Raw genomic sequence first — 26,714 nt, forward strand, 5'->3', positions numbered from 1 at the left:
GCAATTTAGTAATACTGAGTCCACAAGACCAAAAATTTAGTCTATACAATAAAGGTTACCAAAACATGTAAAATTTGGAACCCCTATTTTAACTGTCATTGGTTTTTAAGATTTATTATTTCAGCTTTGAGAATGCCTAGGGTTAATGAAATATTCTTTTCCTTTTGGTTGGTATGAATGCAATGTATGGATCAGGATCACCAGTAGAGTTTTGAGAAGTTCCATTCTGGTGATTTTAATCTTGAAAATGAGCCATGTGGGTGACCTGAGACCAAGGTGGATAATGATGAGCCAAAAGCTGTAGAGCAAACGAATCCATCTCAACCTATGCATGAATTAGCAGCATGGTTTGACATTACTATTCCAACAATATTGGACCATTTGAAACAAATGGGCAAGGTAAAGAAGCTGGATAGATGGGTACTGCGTGAATTAAATAAGCATCAGAAGAGAAATCATTTCTAACCTTGCCTTTCTTTGCTGTCACGACATAAGGACAAACCATTTCTACACCATATTGTTACGTGTGATGAAAAATGGATTCTTTTTGACAATCACAAGCATTCAGCACAGTGGTTGGATAAAGATGAAGTGCTGAAACACGGTCCAAAACTGAATATTCATCAAGAAAAGCTAATATCTGTTCGGTGTCCCAGCCCTGGTATTATCCACTACAGCTTCATGAAACCTGGTCAGTTGATTACAGCAGATGTCCACTGTAATCAATTGGATGAAATGATGAGGATACTTGCAATTAAGGAGCTGAGATTGGTCAATAGAGGCAGGCCAATCTTCTTGCAAGACCACGTCACAGAAAACAACGCCACTCAAACTACAGAAGCTGGACTTGGAAACTCTCTGTCATCCACTGTATTCACCAGACCTTGCACCAACTGACTACCACTTCCTCTAGGCTTTGGACCACTTCTGCAAGGAAAAATATTCAATTCTCAACAAGCTTTGGAAAATGCCTTTCACAATTTCATAAATACTTGCTCTTCAGGCTTCTTCGCTGCTGTCATAAGCAAGCTACCACAGGCAAAACTGTGTCGATAGTTTAGACACATACTTTGATTAATTGTACTGCTTCTTGTTTGAGACATAATAAACTAAACTTTTGATTTCAAAATTGGACATTTCATATTTAATGACCTAATAAAGCGTTTTGGGTTCTTTTGGGAAAATTTGAATAGGAACTATATGTTCAATGGTATTATGAAATTGCTGTAAATTTAGGTGGTAAAATGATATTTGATTATGTAGAACAGTTCCTTTTTCTAAGGGAATGCATGCTGAAATATATAATATTAAAATGCCATGATATCTGCAATTTACGTTCAAATGATTCAGAAAAAAATCTGTGTACACACTTATATACACATAGGAAAAAAAAACAAAAAAACAATGTGACAAAATGATAGTTGGTGAATATAGCTGAAGGTTATATGGATGCTGTTGTACAATTGTTATTTCACCTCTTCTATAGATTTGAAAATTTTGAAAACTAAAATGCTAGAGGAAAATGTTGCAAGATGTAAAAAATGGACTAGATACCTTTTTGTTTGTCTCCTGGTCTAGGGCACTTTCCGCTATTTCAATTATGCATCTAGTGCATTAACTAGATGTTAACTGTTAAATTATAAAAACACAAAAAAACTTGTAAGCAAACTGTCTAATCATATAGAGTATTTAAAAACCTATGGTTTGAAACACAGCCTTTAAATCTGCTGTCTTCCTATCTAAGGAAATGTCCAAGATAGGATAAGTTATGACCAACATTAAAAATGTAGATAAAGAAACAAATAAGATAAGACTGTTAGGCATGCCCTCTATAATTTCTCTTTTAAAAAATGAGCCTGACTACATGTATGAATTTAAACAAGCCTGAGATCCAAGTCTTTTCTTTCTCTCACCTGCCCAATATTTTTTAATATTATGCACTATTGAACCCCATTTTTCTCCCAACACTTGTTCAAAGCAACTTAACATTGCATTCATCTCAGTTTTTGCTGCACTGTAACATGCAAAAAAAATGCTGCTTAGAATTATAGAGAAAACTTTCCTCATTTTCTCTTCAATCTTCTAGCTTGATGTACCACCACATTTAATTGTCCAACTTTTTAAATGGTATATTGAAGTACAATAGATGCAGGTGATGGTCCCTCTGAATAAGATGTCTGCTTTTACTGTGGCCATATCACACTGCACAAATAACATACTTTTTATTTTCCTGTGGGTCACAGCATTTGTTGATTTTTTTCAATAAACTAATAGGGTATGCGACACATCCTGGACACATTTCCATTTCTTTCTCATCTTTTCTCTGATTACAGCTCCCCATGGTTACAGGGATAAAACAGGTGAGTGTGTATGCCTAGGTCATTAACAAACAGTCCAGGTAGTGGAACACCAGAATCACTGCTCTCAGTACAGTTTTCTTCTATAGACATTTATGTGTTAGAGAACGCAGCTTTTTTACTATGCCAACCTGTTACCTAATAAATAGGGTAGAGATTTGGATTCAATATTTCCCTTACTTATTGCCATTTCTTTTTACAGACATTATGCTTTTAAGTGTTTAAAGTATTATTTTGCTGGTCCCCAAATCTTTGGTTTTTCTTTATTTCTTAGAATTGGCTATCTTATTCTTTAGTCATAGGGGTCATATGTGTGGAATTTTCTCAGATCCTAAACATTTTATTTAGTTCCTCATCATACATTACTAAACTTTAAAATAATATTTTCTGTTTTGAGAGGTAGGTTAACCAGGAAAGGGATTTGAGTTCAAAATTGAACCAACCTCTGTAGACAGGGAACTGACCAGCTGAAACTAACGTGAAAATAATGTGAAGTGAAACTGATAGGAGAATTGAAAGAAATTAATTTAAGGACCCTTGACAGTTTTCCTCTATTTTTGTTTTTAAATATATTCACTCTGGAAATATGGAGAGTTGTTTGTGAATAAATTTGAGTCTTGGTCATGTTTCACATTTACCATGGTGGTGGTAGTTGAAAGGAATATTTATCTCTTTGTTATATGTAAAATTATACTAAAAAATCTTTAATGAGATTACAGATATTATTTGCAATCCTTAGGAAATATGGTAAAAAGCATTTTATTATTGGTATATAAATAGAATTTTGAATTTGTGTTTTAAAAAACAGTTAATATTTAAAGATAGTTCAAACCAATGCATTTCAAGTATAGGTTTACACACTGGCTATGTCAGGATTACCCCAAAGTAACTTTCAAAGTATACTGATTTTCAAGCCCTGTTCCCAGATATCTAGAATTCAGTAGGTCAGGAGTGGGTTTCCTCAATCCATATGTTTACAAAACTCCCCAAATGATATTTCTCTTATTATCTTTAGGAATCATTGTTTTTCCTATATCATTATTCATTTCTTTAGCCATACTTTTTAGGTAGTTTTTTTTTTTTTTAAAGGGATGGGCTCTCACTTTGTTGCCTACTCCTGGCTTTAAGTGATCCCCTTGCCTCAGCTAAGATTATTATAGGCATGAGCCAGGGTGCTTGGTTAAATGGTATGTTTTTATTGTAGATAAGAAAATATCCAACTCAAACTGGCTTAAGTAATAAAGAGGGTTTATTGGCTTATGTAACTGAAAAGACCAGAAGTAGAATATTTTTTAGAAAAAGTTTGATTTGGGCTCCAACTTGCAGATAACCATGATTCTGAAGGCTCTGTCCTTTTTGTCATTTCTGTCCTCAGGAGGTTTTCCTCATGTATTAAAATGGCTAACAGATGAGCTTTATATCCATGTATCATGATGTCGAGAATAACCAGTTGTACTTCATAATTACCATCAAAAGTTTTGAGAGTCACACTATTTGAGCAATCTCTGAACTAATCACTGTGTGAAACAGAAGTGATTATCCTATTTGATTTAGACCCAACCAACCAGGTTCTTCCTATGGGGTGAGGGTGGGATAATTCCAGTCCTATCACCATGATATAATGGGGAGAGGGAATGGATCTGGAGGTAACAATCACGAAATCTATTGTAAAACATTATAGAGATGAGCTATAATTCAACCTACTCTAAAGTTGCATTGTGTTTTAATGAAGTCCTAATTTATATGATTTAGTCATGTTACTTTTTAGTTTAATTTTCCAGTAAAATGTGGAAGAGAGTTGTACCCATTCCTAAAGCAAAAGGTAGATTTGATTTGATATTTATTTATTTATTTATTTATTTATTTATTTATTTATTTATTTATTTAATAGACAGGGTCTCGCTGTCTCACCCAGGCCAGAATGTAGCGGGGTGAGCATAGCTCACTGCAACCTCAAACTCCTGGGCTCAAGCGATCCTCCTGCTTCATCCTAGTATTTTACTAGGCATCTTGTTTTTTAATGCATTTCCAAGTAGTTACATTGTTATACGTTACCCCTAAACACTTAATCATGCCTATCATTAACCTAGTTATTTATGACCTTTTGATTAAGAGCCTCATATTCAAAGCTCGCTGGTTTAAGGCCTTAATCTGAATCAGATATCACTGTAGATATCATAATGGTAATTACTAAAACAATTATTCAAAGATAGATCTAAGAATGAAATGTGTATTTATAACTTTTACAGATGTTACATTAAGCCCTCTTAATATAAAGTTTCATTTGTGGTGTGACAAAAAATATGTATTTAAGTTCTCTTCAGTGAAAGTACAAGATACCAAAATTGTTGATATATTGGGCCTCTTTTTCTTTAAGTTTGTTGCTTACCTAATTAGTTTTACTTAGGAAACCAGTTAACTGGCAATCTGTTGTTATCAGCTAGACCAAAAGAAAACCTCAAGAAAGTGCAGGTTCCTGGTAAATTTATTAGTGTAGCTGACATTTTCCCACCTGCTTATCAGAAACAACCATGCAGACACTGTTTGAAAATAGAAAGCTATAAAAATACTTGGAAAAAAATCTTAAACACTAGATAATTGAATGAACTGTCTCAGAAGTGAAAGTAAATTAATACCAACTTCTTAAAACTATAGTAATTTATTGGTATGCTTTTTGATATTGTAAATACATAGTTACTCTGTTTTTACATTTAAAGTGGATCCTAAAAGACTTTGAATTAACGTATTTAAATGAGAATCTATTAGTAGAACATAAGAATCACAGATTTTTTAGCTAAAATGTCATTTGTACATTTTAATTTAAATAGCATTTAAGACATCTGTTACTTTTTACGTCTGTTTTTGAAATATCAGCAATATTCCCTTAACTGAATCAGAATATCCCATGCAGAACTTTTTATTTTTATTTTTTTCCAGAGACAGGAGGATCTCCAATCTGTCACCCAGGCTAGAACTCCTTGACTTCAGTGGTCCTCTCGCCTTGGTGTCCCAGAGTGCTGGGATTATAGACATGAGCCACTGTGCCTGGCCAACACAAAGCTTTCTAACTGGTTTTCTGTCACATTGATGTGCCACTAATGTGGGACAAGTATGCTGAGATAGCAATTGTCTTGTCCAGGGGTCACTGCTAGAGGCTGGAGCTGCTTAATCCTTCTTTCCCTTTCCTCAGTTTACCCAGTGTGCTTTAAAAGTTGTTATTAGTTTTCTGTGTGTGTCTCCACAGAAACAATGGTTTAATGGGCATAAAAATCCAGCTTTTTTTTTTTTTATTTCAGCTCTTCATGGGGCTACAAAAGCTCATGTTATATACATTGTCCATGTCCCGCCCATCCCCCTGAGTCAGAGCCTCAAGCGTGTCCATTCTCCAGACAGTGCGCCTGGCACTCACCATGTAGTCATACCTCCATCCCCTTTCCCCACCCCCCACCTCCCCGAGTCAGCACCTTCAAGCATGACCATTCCCCAGACGGTGCGCAACGCACTCATCATGTAGGCATACACCCATCCCCTCCCCCCAAACCCCATCTCAGTCTGATATCCAATTGGTATCCTTCCCCGATGTGCATTTAGGTGATGATCAGGGAAACCAATTATCTGGTGAGTACATGTGATACTTGTTTTTCCATTCTTTGGATACTTCACTTAATATAATGGGTTCCAACTCTCTCCAGGAGAACCAAAGAGATGTCGTATCACCGTTATTTCTTATAGCTGAGTAATACTCCATGGTATACATATACCACAGTTTACTAATCCATTCGTGGATTGATGGGCATTTGGGTTGTTTCCACATCTTTGCAATTGTGAATTGTGCTGCTGTAAACATTTGGGTGCAGGTGTCTTTGTTATAGAATGACTTTTGTTCTTCTGGGTATATGCCCAATAATGGGATTGCTGGATCAAATGGTACGTCTACTTGAATCTGTTTAAGGTATCTCCATAATGCTTTCCACAGGGGTTGCACTAGTTTGCAGTCCCACCAGCAGTGTATGAGTGTTCCTGTTTCTCTGCATCCAAGCCAACATGTGTTGTTTTGGGACTTTTTGATAAAGGCCATTCTCACCGGAGTTAAGTGGTATCTCATTGTGGTTTTGATTTGCATTTCCCTGATGATTAGGGATGTTGAGCATTTTTTCATATGTTTGTTAGCCATTGTTATATCTTCTTTTGAAAAATTTCTATTCATGTCGTTTGCCCACTTTTTGATAGGGTTGTTTGATTTTTTTCTTGCTGATTTTCCTGAGTTCTAAATAGATTCTTGTTATCAGTCCTTTATCTGATGTGTAGTATGTGAAAATTTTTTCCCATTCTGTAGGCTGTCTGTTTATTTTCGTGACTGTTTCTTTGGCTGTGCAGAAGCCTTTTAATTTAATCAGGTCCCATTCATTTATTTTTGTTGCTGCTGTGATTGCCTTAGGGGTTTTCTTCATAAATTCTTTGCCTAGACCAATGTCTGTAAGAGTCTTTCCTACATTTTCTTCTAGAATTCTAATCGTTTCCCATTTAAGGTTTAAATCTGTTGTCTACCGTGATTTGATTTTTGTGAGAGGTGAAATCTGTGGGTCCTGTTTCAGTCTTCTACATGTGGCTATCCAGTTTTCGCAGCACCATTTATTGAATAGAGATTCTTGTCCCCAGAGTAAGTTTTTGTCTATTTTGTCAAAGATTAGATGGCTATATGAGGATGGTTTTATATTTGGATTTTCTGTTCTGTTCCACTGGTCTGTGTCCCTGACCTTGTGCCAATACCAGGCAGTTTTAAGAACCACAGCCTTGTAGTATAGTTTGAAGTCTGGCAAATTAATACCTCCCATTTTGTTTTTATTGCTTAAAATTGCTTTTGCTATACGGGGTCTTCTCTGATTCCATACAAAGTGTATAATTATTTTTTCTAAATCTGTGAAAAATGATGTTGGTAATTTAATAGGGATTGCATTGAATCTATAGATTACTTTGGGTAGTATAGACATTTTAACAATGTTGATTCTTCCAATCCACGAGCATGGTATGGTTTTCCACCTATTTACGTGTTCTGCAATTTCCTTCCTCAGTGTTTCATAGTTCTCTCTATAGAGGTCCTTTACCTCTTTAGTTAAATATATTCCTAGATATTTTATTTTCTTTGTTGCTATTTTGAAGGGTATTGAGTCCTTAATTTGGTTCTCCGATTGAATGTTATTGGCATATATGAATGCCTCTGATTTGTGTGTATTGATTTTGTAACCTGAGACTTTACTGAATTCATTAATTAATTCCAGGAGTCTCTTGGTTGAGTCCTTGGGGTTTTCCAGATATAACATCATATCATCAGTGAAGAGTGAGAGTTTGATCTCTTCTTTCCCTATTTGGACACCCTTGATTCTGTTCTCTTGCCTGATAGCTCTCGCAAGGACTTCCAATACTATGTTGAAAAGTAATGGGGACAGTGGGCAACCTTGTCTGGTTCCAGTTCTGAGTGGGAATGCTTTCAATTTTCCCCATTCCATATGATGTTGGCTGTGGGTTTGTCATATATGGCTTGTATCATTTTTAGGTAGGTCCCGTTTATACCTATTTTGTTAGGCGTTCTTATCATAAAGGGGTGTTGAATTTTGTCAAATGCTTTTTCTGCATCTATTGAGAGGATCATATGGTCTTTATTTTTGCTTCTATTTATGTGGTGAATTACATTTATAGATTTTCGTATATTGAACCACCCCTGCATCTCTGGGATGAAGCCTACTTGGTTGTGATGAATTATTTTTTTAATACGCACTTGGATACAATTTGCTAGGATTTTATTGAGAATTTTTGCATCTATGTTCATGAGAGAAATTGGTCTGTAGTTTTCTTTATTTGTTGTATCCTTTCCTGGTTTTGGTATCAATGTTATATTGGCTTGGTAAAATGTGTTGGGGAGAATTCCATCCTTCTTGATATTGGAGAATAGTTTATGTAGGATGGGCACCAGTTCATCTTTGTATGTGTGGTGTGAACCCATCTGGACCAGGGCTTTTCATTTTGGGAAGGTTTTTTATTGCTGTTTCAATTTCAGTTCTTGATATTGGTCTATTCAGGAATTCTATTTCTTCCTGATTGAGCTTGGGAAGGCTATGTGTTTCTAAGAAATTGTCCATTTCCCCCACATTTTCCAGGTTGTGTGCATAAAGATTTTTGTAGAATTCATAGATGATATCGTGTATCTCTGTGGCGTCGGTTGTGATTTCTCCTTTCATGTTCCTGGTGGAAGTTATTAGAGATTTTTCTTTTCTGCTCTTGGTTAGTCTAGCCAGTGGTGTGTCTATTTTGTTCATCTTTTCAAAGAACCAACTTTTTGTTTTATTAATTTCCCTTATGATATTTTTGTTGTCCTTTTCATTTAATTCTGATTTGATCATAATAATTTCTCACCTTCTGCTGGGTTTGGGGTCAGTCTGTTCTTCTTTCTCCAGCTCTTTGAGTCTGTTCATTAAGTTGTCTATTTGTAAGTTTTCTGTCTTTTTGAAATAGACATTTATGGAAATGAATTTTCCTCTCAGGACTGCTTTAGCTGTGTCCCATAGATTTTGATAAGTTGTGTCTCCTTTGTCATTTAATTCAAAGAATGTTTTCATTTCTGACTTGATTTCTTCCTTTACAAAATAGTTGTTCAGGAGAAGGTTGTTTAGCTTCCATGACTTTGAGTAGGAATGAGAGTTTCTGTTAGGGTTCATTATTACTTTTATTCCACTATGATCTGAGAAGATGCATGGTATGATTTCTGTTTTTTTAAATTTTTTAAGACATGCTTTATGTCCTAGGATATGGTCAATCTTAGAGAATGTCCTGTGAGCTAATGAGAAGAATGTATATTCAGTGGATTTTGGGTAGAATGTCCTGTAGATGTCAGTCAGGCCCATTTGTTCTAGCATTCTATTTAAGTCTACTATTTCTTTGCTTATTTTCTGTTTGGAGGATCTGTCCTGTGCTGTCAGTGGAATGTTAAAGTCTCCAGCTATTACAGTACTGTTGTCTATTGTTTGGTTCAGATCAAGTAGGGTTTGCTTTATGAATCTGGGTGCGCCTAAGTTGGGTGCATATATATTAAGTATGGTTATGTCTTCTTGTTGAATTGTGCCTTTCACCAGTATGTGGTAACTGTCTTTGCCTTTTATTACTTTTGTTGGTTTAAAAACTAAGTTATTGGAAATTAAAACTACCACACCAGCTTTCTTTTGGCTACTGTTTGCTTGAAATATCGATTTCCATCCTTTTATTTTCAGTCTAAATGCATCTTTGCAGGTTAGGTGATTTTACTGAAGACAGCAGATACTTGGTTTGTGTTTTTTTTTTTATCCATTGGCCCAGTCTGTGTCTCTTGAGTGGGGAATTCAGGCCATTGACATTTATTGAGAGAACTGATAAGTGGGACAGAATTCTGTTCATCTTGTTGGGTAGAACTTCATTGCTGTGTTTTCTCTCTTGAGCCATTGTGGTGGCTTGAATTTGATCTTTAGTTCTTGGGTGGTTTTACATTCATGGGTCTTTCTTGTGCTGATCGGTGTGTAACTCTCTTTTGAGTACTTCTTGGAGGGCTGGTCTTGTCTTGGTGAATTCCCTCAGTTCTTGTTTATCTGAGAATGTCTTAATTTCTCCTTCATATAGAAAACTTAGCTTAGCTGGGTACAATATTCTAGGCTGGGCATTATTCTGTTTCAGAAGAGTGAGAATGGGGCCCCAACTTCTTCTTGCTTGTAAGGTTTCAGTTGAGAAATCTGGCATAATTCTAATGGGCCTTCCTTTATATGTTACTTGTTTCTTTCTCCTTACAGCTCGAAGAAGGGTCTCTTTAGTGGATATTTTGGTCAGTCTGATGACTATGTGGCATGGTGTTTTCCTATTTGCTATGAATCTCCCAGGGGTTCTTTGAGCTTCTTGAACCTGTATATCTAGAGTTTTAGCAAGGCCTGGGAAATTTTCCTCTATTATGTCTTCAAATAGCTTATCCAGCCCTTGCTTATTCTTCTTCACCCTCAGGGATGCCAGTAACTCTCACGTTAGGCTTCTTCACATAATCCCACATTTCTTGTAGACTCTGATCTTTTTTCTTATTTCTTTGCTCTATCTCTGTGACTGACTTATTTAATTGGAAAGAGTTATTATCTTCAATCTCTGAGATTCTTTCTTCTGTTTGATCTACCCTGTTCTTGAGACTTTCCACTGTGTTTTGTAGCTCCCTGAATAAATTCTTCATTTCTAGGAGTTCAGTTTGGTTTGTCTTCAATATTTCAATTTCCTTAGTGAATTTTTCTTCCAAATCCTGGATTTTTTTTGTGGTTTCTTTGTGTTGGTTATCCATTTTTTGTTGTATATTATTCAGCTTATTTATAATCCATAACTGAAATTCTTCCTGTGACATGTTGGTATTTTGAATCTGGTTTGTGTCAATTGGAAGAGAGCTGGTATTTCTCTTTGGGGGCGAGGTCACCACCTTCTCCCCCTAGCCAGTGTCTTTCCTGCGGAAAGAGACAGAAACCACCCCTCTAGAGGAAGAACAAAAAGACAGGAAAAAAAAAAAAGAGAGAGAGAGACTTTCTGCTTGCAAATAGTGTGAATCCTGCCTGCTAACTGAAAGTCCACAACACAGTGACTTAACTTGCCAAACCAGTCTTAGGTCAAGCCAATCCTCTGGAGCTGGACCCATCAGAAGCAGCCCCCCAACTGAGATAGAAAAAACTCTAAACAACACACAACAGTCTCCCCCTCTGGACAAAGGAAGCAACATACCTAGATTGTTTCACAGCCTACGAACAGAGTACAAGGCGTGCTGTTAGCCAGACTAAAGCTGTGAGAAAAGATCTAACGATAGATCCAGATGGGAAGGGCTCAGCGGAAAAATATGGGGAGCACAAAGAACCAAATATAAAATTTTCTTTAAATCTAAAATGGACTACTGGCCTGGGCACAGTGATCCACACCCATGGATCATTTGAGGCAGGGAGATCGTTTGAGGCCAGAAGTTCAAGACTGGCCTGGGCAACATGGCAAGACCCGTCTCTATTTAAAAAAAATAATGGAAAACTGTATACAATTGGATTTAATCAAATATGTAAAGTTTTTGTCTTTGAAATTCTGTGTTTTTTCTACAGTGGAAGATAGAAATGGAAGTTCAAGGAACTTTTTTTTTTTTTTTTTTTTTTTTTGAAACAGAGTCTCACTCTGTTGCCCAGGCTAGAGTGCCGTGGCATCAGCCTAGCTCACAGCAACCTCAAACTCCTGGGCTCAAGCAATCCTCCTGCCTCAGCCTCCCGACTAGCTGGGACTACAGGCATGCGCCACCATGCCCAGCTAATTTTTCTATATATATTTTTAGCTGTGCATATAATTTCTTTCTATTTTTAGTAGAGACAGCCAGGCTGGTCTCGAACTCCTGAGCTCAAACAATCCACCCGTCTCGGCCTCCCAGAGTGCTAGGATTACAGGCGTGAGCCACCGCACCCGGCCAAGGAACATATTTTTTAGTCTCAAAATCAAAGAGAGCTTCTTTTATTTTCACAAGCATCTTTCTAAAGTCTTTTTGTTTTTTTAAGTTAAAAGCATTCCATCTTTTATTGTAAAGTTTCCTAGCTGGCCCGTTTTTCATCAAATATTGCCTTTCCTCCAAAGATATTAAGGTGCTATAACAAGGTTTTTAGCTAAACCCTACTAAGACCCACCTTTGGAAGAAACATCTTTGGAGTCACTTGGTGGTTTTTTGTAAAACAGGTTTAATGATTCCTGTGTTGCTAGCATGTTTTTTCCTTACAGGTTTCCCTATAGGAAAATGTTGGTATTAATTATTGTTACTGGTCATTCTACAAAAAGTCTTTCTGCATTATTAAACTTATTTTTTACATTGGAGCTTACCTTGGGCTTTGTCATCTTATTTGCCCTGAAAATTTTGTTATCCCACATGACATTTTTTGCTGTAGCATGTCCAAAATCTTCAAGAACTTTGCCTTTTTGGGGGGATCAGATTCTAAGCTATTTTCCTCCAAGTGCAATTCCAGACTGCAAACATCTAGCCTTTCTATCTCATCCAGAAGGATTTTTTCCTAATAGTGGATTTCACTTTCCATTTAATCAACCAAGGAAGTAAAGATGACATGATACCCAAATTAGACCCAAAAAGCCACCCAAAAGGACAGCTGAACATATGTATCCAAATCAGTGATTCTCATCCAATTAGTCCTCTTTGGAAGTAGATGCTGCTGCCATTTTTCATGTCACATATGGGATTTGGAGAATACCTTTTATAGGAATAATGGTTTATTTTATATCAATGAGTATTCTCCCTTCTTATGTATTTTTTCTCTTTCCTACATTCTTCCTTTGTGCTTCACTCACTCTCTTATTCCCCTCTACTTGACACCATCCTTTTCCACTTTGAGAATATACAAGACTGAGGTGGAGTAAGTCTAGAGCCAAGGAAAATCTTAGGATGAAATAGTCATGAAACAGACTGAACTTGAGTGGTGAGTTCATTAGTCTTTCTTATATTACTCTTTTGTTTTTATTCTATGCCTTTGAAATATTTCATTTTAAAAGTGGGATGATTAAAAGTAAGGTGCAAACATAACCACAGGTAAATGGTATTGGACAGCTGTAAGTTGATAATATGGGTAATTAGCTTAGGGCCATAAATGCAAGTAGCTATAGTGTTTCATCTTCAATTCTCTATATATTGCAATTCCCATTTAAATCAGCAGAGTCTAAAATAAATATTCAAGTAAAGACATAAACTTCTGTAACAAATCCAAGCAATCTAATTTGCTTGATGCTTAGCATAAATCTCCATGTATTCTTGTCTATTTCATTGTTTCTCATGTTCAGGATGCTATAAATTAGGGTAGAAAAATGTGATTCTTGGGCAACCAATTCACTCAATTTTTCATTTAAAAGTTTCTCATCTATGGAGTAGGAATAATAATAGTATCTGTCATACAAGGTTGTTGTGAGGATTACATGTAAAGGGTTTAGAACAATTCCTGGCACATTGTAAGTGCCAGTCATTCTCCACCAGAGCTCCACAAGAGAATTAAGCCCTACAGAAAATAATTTGAGTAACTACAGTTGACCCTTCAACAATGCAGAGGTTAAGGGAACTGAAGCCCTTTGCAGTTGAAAATCTGCACATAACTTTTGGCATCCCAAAAACTTAACCACTAAATAGTCTACTGTTGACAAGAAGCCTTACTGATAATAGAAATAGTCAGTTAACACATTTTTCTATGTTATGTGTATTATATACTGTATTCTTACAATAAAGTAAGCTAGAGATAGAAAATGTTATTAAGAATATCATAAAGAAGAGAAAATATACTTTACTATTCATTAAGCAGAAGTAGATCATCATAAAAGTTTTCATTGTCTTCATGTTGTTTAGGCTGAGGAGAAGAAAAAGGAGGGATTGGTCTTGTCTCAGGGGTGGCAGAGGTGGAAGAAAATCCGTGTATTTGTGGACTCACACAGTTCAAACCCATGTTGTTCAAAGGTCAATTGTATTTTCTCAGTTCTTCTAAGGATGGTACATAGTACTACTCTAGATGCATAGGAATTAAATCATTTACATATAACGATACTGTAGGCATTAGAGCTTAATCCTTTGGAAACCTGAAATGAGAGGGCTTATAGTGCTTAGCTATTATTATTTTGGTTGCAAGTGACAGAAATCCATATTCAAATTGGTTTAGGCCAGCCATTGTGGCTCACACCTGTAATCCCAGCACTTTGGGAAGCTTAGCAGGGAGGATCGCTTGAGACCAGGAGTTCAAGACCAGCCTGGATAACATAGTGAGACCCCCTACCCCCTGTCTCTACCGAAAATTTTTAAAAAAGAATATGCCAGGCATGGTGGTGCATGCCCATAGTCCTAGCTACTCTGGAGGCTGAGGCAGGAGGATTACTTTAGCTGAGGAGTTAAAGGCTACAGTGAGTTATGACTGTGCCACTGTACCCCAGCCTGGGTAACAGAGTGAGACTTTGTCTCTTAAAAAAAAAAAAAAAAAAAAAACTGGTTTAAATAATAAAGGGACTTTATTGTTTCCTGTAAGTGAAAAAACAGGGAAGGTCTCAGAGATGATTTGATCAGAATTTTAACTTAGTATCGCTACTGTTCTTTTGCTTTAGCCTTTTCTCTGGCCATTGGGTTGAACTAATGTTTCTAACTAAATTTTCAAAAGAAGAATATATTTTTTCTTAAATATGGGCTTATGGCTAAAATCATAAAGTGTGTTTTATATATATTTTAGAAGCCTAGAATATTTGGAATATAATAATTGTTAAATAAGACAAGTCTTTGCTTAGATAATTGTATCTGATATTTATGTGTTAAATATGTTAAATATGCATTTTTTAACTACAGGAATACATTCTGAAAAATTGATCATTTGATGATTTCGTTGTTATGTGAACATCATAGAGTGTACTTACACAAACCTAGATGGTATAGCCTACTACACACCTACACTAGATGGTACAGCCTATTGCTCCTGTGCTACAAACCTATATAGCATGTTACTGTACTGAATACTGTATGCAATTGTAATACGATGGTATTTGTTTATCTGAACATATCTAAACATAGAAAAGGTACAGTAAAAATATGGTATAAAAGATAAAAAATGGTACACCTGTATAGGGCATTTACCATAAATGAAGCTTGCAGGACTAGAAGTTGCTTTGAGTAAGTCAATGAGTGAATGTTAAGTGAGAATGAAGGCCTATGATGTTACTGTACACTGCTATAGACTTTATATACACTGTACACTTAGGCTGCACTAAATTTGTAAAAAATTTTTTCAGTAATAAGTTAACCTTAGCTTCCTGTAATTTTTTACTTTATAAACTTAAAAAATTTTTTTTACCTTCTTGACTGTGTAATAACACTTAGCTTAAAACACAAACACATCGTACAGCTGTACAAAAATATCTTCTTTCTTTATATCCATATTCTATAAGTTTTTTCTATTTTTAAATTTTTAAGGTTTTTTTTCATTTTTTAAACTTTTTTGTTAAAGACTAAGACAAAAACCTGTGGCCTTCTGGATCCTTGACTGTGACCTTTTAACTGAGTCCAAATTTTACATAACAAATCCTTTTATTAAAAGGGGTACAACAGAGAAGAGTGAAGCTTTTCTTGCCTTCTTTGGTGCTTAAAAAATAGCAATCTTGAAAGCAGAAGGCCGCAGGTTCCCCACCCTAGGATGTCATTGTCTTCCACCTCCACATCTTGTCTCGCTGGAAGGTCTTCAGGGGCAACAACACATGGAGCTGTCATCTCCTGTGATAACAGTGCCTTCTGGAATATCTCCTGAAGGACCTGCCTAAGGTTGTTTTACAGTTAACTTTTATTTTTATATAAGTAGAAGGAGTATACTCCACAATAATGATAAAAAGTATAGTGTAGTAAATATGTAAGCCTGTAGCATAGTCATTTATTGTCATTATCAAGTCTTATGTGCTATACATAATTGTATGTGCCACTTTTATATGAGTGGCAGCACAGATTTTTTTTTATACTGGCATCACTACAAACGTGAATGATGTGTTGCACTGAGACATTATGATGGCTGCTATGTCACTGGGCAATAGGAACTTTTCATCTCCATTATAATCTTATGGGACCACCATCATATATGTAGTTCATTGTTTATCAGAATGTCATTATGTGGTGCATAACTGTATAAGAAAAATGTTTTAAGCCTATAGAAGCTGTAGTTATGCTTTTACATCTACACAAATATTAATTATGCTAAATCACTTCAATAGGGCATATTCCAATAAAAAGTTTTAAAGACAGGCTGTCAAGAGAAAAAGAACAAAACAACAAAAAAGGGGGGCTTATAGAAATAACTTGATAAAAGGATTTGAAGAATAGACTACGTTTAATTAGGGATGCAATTGAAGAAGGAAGGGTAGTTAATGCAGAAGAGCAATCTTGTTGGAATGGCCCCATGACTCTACAGGGAAACTATCTGTTCTGTTGCTAGAGCAGTTTTAGTTCTTCTTGCCAAGAATGTTAGGGAAGTGTATGCAGGACAAAAGTGGAGAGTGGACTTGGCTTCAGTCAGAGGACTAAAGCAGAGGATGTTCAAGGCCCCTTCTTACTGTGATTGAAAGATAGCAATAAGAATCTCCACATTGGAAAATGCTCTTCAGTGCAACCCATTACTCTCAAGGTAATTGTACAGAACCTAATACACATTTTAAAACCTACTTTTTAAAAAACCCACAAGCCAGGCTTTATTGCTCATGCCTATAATTCCAGCACTTTGGGAGGCTGAGGCAGGAGGATCACTTGAGGCCAGGAGTTCAATACCAGCCTGGGCAACATAGTGAGATCCATCTCTACAAAAAATTAGCTGGATGTGCATACTGTAGTCCCAGCAACTTGGGAAGCTGAGACAGGAGGATCACTTGAGCTCAGGAGTTCAAGGCTGCAGTGAGCTTGTGATCACCCTACTGTACTCCAGCCTGGGCAACAGAACAAGACCTTGGTCTCTTAAAAAAAAAACAAAAAAAACCTATAAATACTTAGATAGCACTAAAGTAACTTTTATAGGGACTTCAAAGCTCTCTAAAATCAGAATGTGTATCTTTCTGCTCTATATGTACTGATATTCAATGATCTTTGATATCAATGATCTCAGTGATCTTATTGAGAGACGATAGTAAAGTGCAGAACAGCATGTATAGTGTCTGTAGTATGTGTGCTTGTATTTGTGTGTTTGATTATATATGTACACAACATCATGGAAAGTCTACACTAAAAAACTTTTAACAATAGTTGTCTCCATGGAAGGAAGCTGGGTGGTTGGCACCTGTTAAAAATAAGCTGATACTCTTCTGATTTCAGGAGTTAATAAGTAGTTTCAGTAGATGTCTCTGGATCAGAGCTTTTTAACGTTTTAAACATCAACACAGGGCTTCCTAATTAAAAATAATCTGAAGATACCAAAAGCAATTTTAGTTTCACTCTTTAATAAGCTCTTGATCTTAAAAATTCATATTTGTTTTCAGGTGGTGTAAGAAAAAGGCAACTCTTTGCCTTCGCAATCCATATCCCTGGAAAATAGTCCCAAGACTCTTCTAAAACTCACTCACTTACTCTTAGGATCAGGAGCACCTTTTAATCAGTTGTAATACATCTGGGACTCCCAATACACATTCCTGAGCAAATTAAACAGGGGAATCAGAGCTGTCCTTCCCTTTTTAGAGTGATTTGGAAAGCTTTTTCTTTTTCCCCTTCTCCATTCCCCAAGCAAAAGCAGATTCCCAGTGTAGTTATGGGAAGCTTGCCATCTTCTTAAGGATTGAATCTCTTACGTATGTATTGAGAATCATCTGCCCTCAAAATAACTAGATAAATGCCTTTGAAATTCTTGGGTAATTTTTTCATGAGGAGACCCATTCGATTATTGATTTCTAAGACTTCCTAAAAAGGTACATTTTATAAATTGTATTTATTGTAAACCACTTCCATTAAACATTATTTAGAAACATTCATTATAGTTCACTATGAATTATTTTTCAGAGGTAGTTTGAGAATGACTTTGTTCAGAATGCAATGAATTATAGGGTATGTGCTTATGCTCTCCTATATCTTGAAATATTTGAGTACATGCTGTGAAAAATTGCCCCTTGTTTTTGCTTTGTTGTTTTGTCACACAACAGAAAGAAGAAGGAAAGCTTCAAGGACAGCTTAACAAGTCTGATTCTAACCAGTATATTAGGGAACTGAAAGATCAGATAGCAGAGCTGAATCATGAGGTAAGTGATAAATTTTGATCTTCACATATTTCTTCCTTCCTTCCTCTGTATTGTAACAACACTTTGCTACTGGTTATAGGACTGATTCTTTTATGTTAAATGTTTTCTATGTATTCTTAGTTATAATTGATAATATTTTTGAAAATTGTTCTTTTTAACAAGGAATTTTCTGTTCTAATATTGAGGATTTATTTTCCTTAAACCTCTTAATCATGACCTAAAATGATCAGTTAATATTTTCAGGGCAAATATTTTTTATTATGTTATGAAAACTCTTGATAGTTTGCCTGGATGTCAAAGTTACTTCAATTAAATTGAAATTTTCCTTATGCCTATAGAATAGACTTGTGATATTTACCGTTGTGGATAGAGGGAAGTCTTTTTGCTCTTTTCTTCTTTTCCCCCTCATGGTGGTATTACTGAGATTGCAAAAAAGGATACTTGCCTAATATCAGTTAACAGATTTCTTAGTATTTGAATGCTTTTAAAACTGGTACTACCTTGATCTGTGAGCTTCAACTCACAAAATTTTCAAGAGTTTTACTAGATACTATACTGCGTAATTTAAATTATTTAAACTGGTATGTTTTGACTAGAGAGATACTTTTTGTTAATGTGGCTCTAGGTCAATTTCCTTGTCCTTTATTATTTTCTGATTATAATTATCTGGCTACACATAAATGGAAAACCATGTTTCTTATTTTGAATTATTTATAAAATAATGTTTATTCATAGTGATGAGATTGGAAAGGGTAGCATAAACCTCATTTGTTTAAAAGAGAAGAAGAAGAAAGAGAAAAAAGAAAGATACTCATTTTGACCACTAGATGAATTTAAACTTCAAAGGAAAAAGTTTAGACATTACCCTTTCCTGGTATTATACTCTTCAGTTAAAGTCTGAATGTTTTGGGTAATAACTCCTGGACTCCAGTAGTCAAGCTAAGAATAAATTCTAAATGAACAAGAAACAAAGCATAAACAAAAATGATAAATCTTAGATGTGGTTCAATTTGTTTTGAAATTTGGGGCATCATTCCTGTAAATATTAATTTTCAGCTATGAAAACATTTGAGGGATTCAGGATCTTATATATAATCTTTACCTATTTGTATGTATTTTTTATAATCTGATATCTATATAGCCACATATGAAAGAACAAGTCACAAATAAGCATGTTCTAGAAATCCTTACTCTGTTGAAAAGCATAGGAATTATTTCATGTTCAAAAAGGTGTTCTCAAGGGAAATTATGACTAGAATAAAGCCATCTCCCATTTAAAATTTTGACATCTAATGATAGGGAAGCTTTAATGGTGCTGAATTAAGAAAATTGTATATAGATTGACTTTATTTCTAAAACTAGTCTAAAAATCAGTCAACAAACATTAATTTTGCCTGTCATGTGCCTTGACTAAAAATAATCATGATCTCCTCGTCAGGACTATCAGAAAATAATTCACGTGAAGTTTAACTTTAATGTCAGTTTTTTGTGTGTAGCCTATGAAAGCAGATTTATCTTATAAAAACATGAAAACAAAATTAATCAACAGGGTAGAATTTGCTACTATTAAAATATAAGAGCTAGACTGTGCAAATTAAAAGACTAGAAACCAAACTATGTGTCTTTTTAAAAAGAAAGGAAAAAAATCCTTTGAAGTATTTTTATTCATTAGTACTCTTCCTTATTCCAGATAGGATTAAGTAAATCTACAAATGCTACAAAATAGCAAACCACAATTTTGAGAGAAAAAAAGAAGGAAAAACAACTGTAGAATATAATATGGAACCATGAATAAGACCAATATAAAAATACATACCACAAAAATATATATTTCCTGTAATTGGGCCTCAAACTTAACTCTAAGGTTTTCAGCTAAGTCAACACAAAAAGGGAAACCTGGTTACTTAAACATTTCAGAGTATTTATATAAAAACAGACCAATTAGTTAGAAGAACCACAACTATTCCTGATATGAAGACTGAATAGAAATTTCTCTATTGCTTCCTCATAAAGGAGACCTAGTGTAGTTCCCTGGTTATTTTCTTTAACATTCTATAATAGAATGGCTTCATAATCATAAAGACCTAATAACTTAAAAAATAAACTTTTAAAAAAACTTTCATATAAAAGTACCCAGGTCACAAGTTTACAGCTCAGGAAATTATCACAACATGATCACAATCATAACTACCACCCAGGTCCTAGAAGTAGACCCCAGAACACCATTCATACTCTTTCTCCCAACCACTACTCCCTCCTCTTCGAAGGTAACCGTGATCTCAACTTTTAATACAATCGTTTAAGTTTTTGAACTTTATATAAATGGCTTTATTTTTTTGTATCTTGCTTCTTTTGCTTAACATTGTGAGATTTTACTTTGTCATTTTAAAATGTGGCTATAGGTTGTTATTTTTCAGTGCTGTGTAATTTTCCTTTGTATAAATATACCATGATTTATTTATTCTGTTGATGAAAATTTGGATTATTTCCAGTTTGGTCTGTTAAGAACATTGCTGCAAGTGATTATGCCAGTTTACATTCTGATGAGCTGTGAAGAAAGTTCTTATTGTTCTACATCCTCATCAACATAGGGAATGGTCAGTCTTTCTAATTTTAGCCAGTCTGTGACTATGAAGAGGTTTCTCATTATGGATTTAATGTTTATTTTCCTGATTACTAATGAGATTGAGTACCTTTCCCCCAGTATCTAGAACAATGGTGGCGTGAAGTATGTACTTCATGAAAATGTTTTTAATAAATAAATGATGTTTGGGAAAGGCTTTGCAGATGAGGTAACATATAAGCTGCGATAGGAATGCTAAGAAACTTCTTAATGTATGAAAATCAGTGGAAAGAACATTCCAGACCAAAACAAAAACAAAAGCAGAAAAACCAAGTGACACAAAGACACAAAGAAAATGAAGTGACTTTTTTGAGAAACAATATTAGTGTGGTTGGAGTGTAGTGGAGAGTAGGAAAAATGGTATGAGGTAAGATTAGAGAGGTAGATGGGGTCAGATCACATACAGTCGGCCCTCCGTATCTGTGGGTTTCCCATCCATGCATTCAACCAACCATGAGTTGAAAATATTAAAAAATTGCATCTGTACTGAACACATAGAGACTTTTTCTTATTATTCCCTGAACGATACAGTGTAATAACTATTTACATAGCATACATAGCCTTTACATTGTATTAGGTATTATAAGTAATCTAGAGATGATATAAAGTATATAGGAGGTTGTGCATAGGTTATATGCAAATACTGTGCATACCAGAGCCTTGAGCATAAGTGGATTTTGTTACCTTTTCGAGGACCTGGAACCAATCTCCCACAGATACCAAATAACAACTAAACAGTGCTTTGTAAGCTAGGATATATGTTAATATAATAGTTTGGGTCTTAGTATAGTGGGAAGCTTTTAGATAGTTGTTGAATTTTTTTGTTTGGTTTTGTCTTTTTAAGAGACAGAGTTTCAGTGTGTTGCCCAGGCTGGACTAAAGCAATCCTCCCTGCTCGGCTTCCCAAGTAGCTGGGGCTATAGGGCACACCACCTGCACCTAGCTTATTTGGATGATTTTTAAGCAGGGAGTAAATGATCTTTTTGCCTTGCTTGCTGTATGGTGAGCTGATTATAGGAGAGAAAGAATGGAAACAAAGAAATTCATTAGGAGTCTGTTACAATGATCCAGGTAAGATCAACGGTAGCTTAGAAGGACGGAAGAAGTGGAAATGTTGTAATGTGGATGTTTTTCTTATAAGAGAAAGCAATCAGTGGCTTCAGAGATTTTTGGCTTGAGCAATTGAGTGAGTCTTTGGTTGGTGCCATTGACCAAAATTAAGGAAAGGTAGAAAACCAAGAGCTCTGTTTTGTTTATGTTAAGGTTGAGATTCACGTTAAACATTCAGATGAAGATATCAGGCAGTGGATATGTGAGTCTGAAATTCTAAAGAGAGGTCAGTGTTAAAAACAGGTGGAGGTCAGGCGCAGTGGCTCACGCCTGTAATCCTAGCACTCTGGGAGGCCGAGGTGGGTGAATTGCTTGAGCTCAGGAGTTTGAGACCAGCCTGAGCAAGAGCGAGACCCCGTGTCTACTAAAAATAGAAAGAAATTATATGTACAGCTAAAATATATATAGAAAAAATTAGCCGGGCATGGTGGCACATGCCTGTAGTCCCAGCTACTTGGGAGGCTGAGGCAGGAGGAATGCTTGAGCCTAGGAGTTTAAAGTTGCTGTGAGCTAGGCTGACGCCACGGCACTCTAGCCCGGGCAACAGACTGAGACTCTGTCTCAAAAAAAAAAAAAAAAAAAAAAAAAAAACAGGTGGAGTACTCACTGGCATGTAAATAGCATTTGTATATAAAGAGAAGGGTGTCCAGGAGCAAGTTCTAAGGCTTTTCCAATCTTTAAGGTCAAGAGAGCCAGCAGAGGAGACCCAAACCATCAGTGCAATAGGAGGGAAACTGTGGAGACACAGGAGTCCCGAGAAGGAAGATAGGAGCATTTCAGCATAGTTATTTCAATTAGATTTTAACTTTTCCTGATCCTTCTGAAGAATAAACTTATTAAGAAATATTTCTTCAGAATTTTTCACCATTTATCAGAGAATGGTGGATGATTTAAGAAAGAACTTAAGAGAAGGAATGTTCTATGACTGGATATCACTGAAATACCTTTCCTGAAGAAGTCTGAGAAATGTAAGCTATTTTGGGAAAAGGCTAGCAAAAACAGAAAACACCCCACTGTTTTAGTATGCTATAAACAACATACAACTTAGATAAATAAAACCAACTCTCTTTCTAGGGATAATCACTGTATTGGTTTCTGGTGCCCCAGAAGGTCTGCTATCATCCTGTTTCCTTTGTTGGGGAGCCAGTTTTTTAAGTTAAGTCATCAGTCACAGGAGTCTTCTTTTAGTATTTCTCTAGCTAAATAGGCAATTAGAAATTTGAGTAAATAAAAGGAAATCTAAATAAAGCCTTTATTGAAGTTTAGGCTAGAAAATGTTTACATGTGAGTACTCAAGTTTTAAAATTCTAATAACTGTTTATATACACCTGACCTGTAGATTTAATTAAATGTCCCCCCGAAAGTATTTTTATCCCCTAGATAATATAGTTTTTAACATGTATGCTCATTTTGTTATTAACCTGGAATTTTTGATATAAGGAACTTTAACAATCAAGTGACAGTATAGTACATCCTCACTTAACATCATTGATAAGTTCTTGGAAACTGTAACTTTAAGCAAAACAGTGTACAGCAGGTCCTCTAAATAACATCATTTCATTTATAATGATGAGGAAAAGAATTGGTTTCTTTATATGTCATTTCACTTAAAGTCATAGTTTCCAAGGGCCTATGGATAATGTTAAGTGAGGACTTACTTCTTTTTATATTCTTTGAAACTTTTTCTCCTTACTCGGGTATTTTTCTTTTTAAAAGTAGTTAATAAAATCATTTGAATTTTTTTATAGGAAGCTTTTAAAAGACCATTCAATGCTGATCTTCATCAGGGATTAAAACCAAAATATTAAAGGTAGAAAAGAACTTAGTCATTTGGTTCTATAGTTATTTGCAGCTGTTTTTTTCTCTTTCTTTCATACTGAATGACACTGTTTTTTTTGTTTTTTAAATTCATGCTTATACTATACTATTTTTCCCAGTCCTCATTTCCATTTAGATACTGTAAAGCTCCAAGTATGTTACCCAGTTTACAGAGTGGTACCCAAGAACAGAATTGATATTCTTACCCCAAAACTACATTGATAACAACTGTCTACTTCTAGAGGCAGAAATAAGAATTTAAAATAGTACTTTCTATTTGCACTGATAGCTGCTGAATTTTAATTGTTAAGAAAATTTTAATGTTTAAGAAAAACTTCAGTGTATGGAGTTATAACATGTATGTTTTTACCGTAGAAATTCTTAGTTTCCCCAGTGTAACAGCTTCTTAATAAAAGAAGTTATTCCCTTAAACTTACTCTTTCTCTAATTAGTGCAGTATAAAGTCCCATGTGGGAGATACAGGAGCTTACACAAGCCTCAGGGCAAGTCAATAGTTTCTCTTCACTGCACAAAAGGTCCCATGTAGATAATGAGAGATCCCATTTGTACTCCTGTGAAAACTACTTTACAGCCCTTACATGTGTACACTGTTCATTAATCTTAAAAACTCATTCTTATGACTTCTGTAAACGAGTGGCTATTGTTTCTATTCCTCTTATATGTTCTTTTTTATCTTGGATACGTAGTTTATCTTATTTGAAGTCCATTTTAAAAATTGTCGTACCATGTACAATTTTTTGTCTGGAATAATATCACTATGTAAAATACTTAAAGCTGAGATTTAGGTTCTTTTCTTTTTCTTTTAAGCAGGGTCTTGCATTGTTGCTCAAGCAGGCAGTACAGTGGCCTGATCGTAGCTCGCTGCAGCCTCAAACTCCTGGCCTCAAGCAGTCCTCCTGCTTCAGCCGCCAAAAGTGCTAGGAGTATAGGTGTGAGCCACCACGCGCACTTGATTGATATATTTTTTAAATCAGAAATGGTTTTTAAATTTATCTAGTTTTTTATTTTATAAATGAGGACACTGAGGCCCCAAGAGTTAAGGGACTTACCCAAAGTTACACAGCTAGTTAGTAGCTGAGATGGAACTAATTCCCAGGCATTCTGGCTTCTGATCTACTGCATCCCACTGCCCTACCATAATCCTGCTGGCCCACTTAACTGTCACATATTAAATTAGTAGGAGTTCCATAGTTTAATTGGATTAAGTTGAATTGCTTTTCTCAGATGAGAACCCAACATCTGGTTATAAAAATCTACTCTTATCTTGTATTCTTTATTTTTCTTTCTGCAGCAGGTTCTGGACTTCTGTTCCCTCTAAGACTGGGGAATTTCTCTGACTTGGACCTTCAGGTTCTGCTTCAGTTTCCAGTGGCTGCTACTAAAATCATAGCTTTTAAATATTAGATGACTTTCTGAAAACACACAACTGAGATTTTCTAGGTAAATTTGACATTTCCAGAAACAAAGAACTAGTTAACCCAATTCATAGATACTTACTGTTTAGGAAATATAAGCTTATTCAAGGACGTCAATTAGCTAGTCAATGAACTAGCTATTCAATGCATTCTATTTGAAGAGTTTGGAATTTAACTGACAGCCAAACTTCCAGCAATTGTTTCTAGATTAATTCTTTTTTAATCTCTAGGGTAACATGTCTTTCTGTTTATTCCTTGCCTCCAAAAAGATTGTATAATATACCATCAGGGAAAAACTGTAATAATCCCACGAAGGATGCCTTACCTTATTCAAGACTTTCAGACTACTTTTAAGTTTTATGTTATATTCATAAAAAGAGGGTGTTATACCCAATAATATGCATCTATGTATCTCATTCCTGCTGTGGGTAAAAAATATTTTTAAACTTATTAATGAAGACATGTTCCTCTAATGGTAGTAATTTCATTAAGAAACTAGAGTTGATTCATGAGAGCATAGTGGGCGAGGGGTAAGGTGAAATATGGAAACCACTTACAATCAAAATAAAAAACCAAGTGAGGGAAGGTATTAGAACTTAGAAAAAATAAGATATCAAGGAAGGAAGACTCTTAGGAATATTAACTAGGGTAGCATATGCCTGCAGGAGGGTTTGATAAGGGATTTCTAGGATGAAATTTGAGTGAACAGCCAATTTAGAGAATACAGAATCAACCTGAAACTGGAGATTTCAACCTAGTACTCAGAATTAAAGGACCAAATATCCTCAAGGGATATATCACACTGGTCAAGGAACAGAACCAAGTGGGATTGTAAAGTTAGAGTTGGATGTTAAACTGCATTAGATGGAATATTTTCTGGCTTTATGCTAGACACTATGGGAATTATAGTGTTGCCTTACATTCAGGGAATTTTCAGTCTCGTTGGGAAAAGTAGAAAAGTTAATTTGATAAAGAGTATGTGGTTGGCACTGATAGTACCTAGTAGTTCAGAAATGGGAGATAACACAGCACTTAATTTCATTTGTTCAGATGACTGGTGGTTCTCTCCCTGATGCTCAGGGGTAAGCTGAATTGTGATTTCCTTGATAGCAAAAATTGTGTCTCATTCAGCCTTATATTTCTTAGGGTCTTTGAAGTCCTGACACAGTACTCTGAAATTATAAATATACTCGGTTCTCTTGGTGTTCCAGTTGTCCCAAATTTGGCCACTGGAAGCTGGGTCTGGTGTCTTTTTTTTCCCCTTCTACTACCCCATTATTCTTTGAGCACCTCTGTGTTTCCTGGCATTAGATAGCAAGTTTTCTTAATAGTACATTACTTTACATGAGTAGAGCTAGATTTCAATTGTATGGTGCCAAAACAATGTTTATTAATACCTGCTCAGTTTGGTTTTAGTGTGTGATACTGAAAGTAGCATTCCTAGAGATTGATATGATGGCTGAGGGTAAAGCTTTCTTGATCAAACAATAAGAAATGCATAAAATACAACCTGCTTCCTTAACTATGTTTTGAAATAGTTTTGAATTGTGTTCCTTTTGAGGTCTTGATCCATGATGCATT

At 35.4% G+C, this 26,714-nt stretch overlaps 1 protein-coding gene across 4 annotated transcripts in view; it reads left to right on the top strand.

The window, feature by feature from the left end:
- The window catches only part of EVI5 (ecotropic viral integration site 5), a 177,460-nt gene that overhangs the window by 124,558 nt on the left and 26,188 nt on the right, over positions 1 to 26,714 (top strand). For 3 of the 4 annotated variants that reach the window (XM_045547527.1, XM_045547528.1, XM_045547531.1), the window contains one exon: positions 18,051 to 18,146. In XM_045547527.1, the coding sequence (XP_045403483.1) occupies positions 18,051 to 18,146 (96 nt within the window). Of the gene's footprint in view, positions 1 to 195; positions 286 to 18,050; positions 18,147 to 26,714 lie in introns of those variants that run through there. The other variant, XM_045547530.1, reaches the window with a different exon arrangement.

The sequence above is a fragment of the Lemur catta genome, chromosome 3 (genome assembly GCF_020740605.2).
Source record: "Lemur catta isolate mLemCat1 chromosome 3, mLemCat1.pri, whole genome shotgun sequence".
Classification (NCBI taxonomy): Eukaryota; Metazoa; Chordata; class Mammalia; order Primates; family Lemuridae; genus Lemur; species Lemur catta.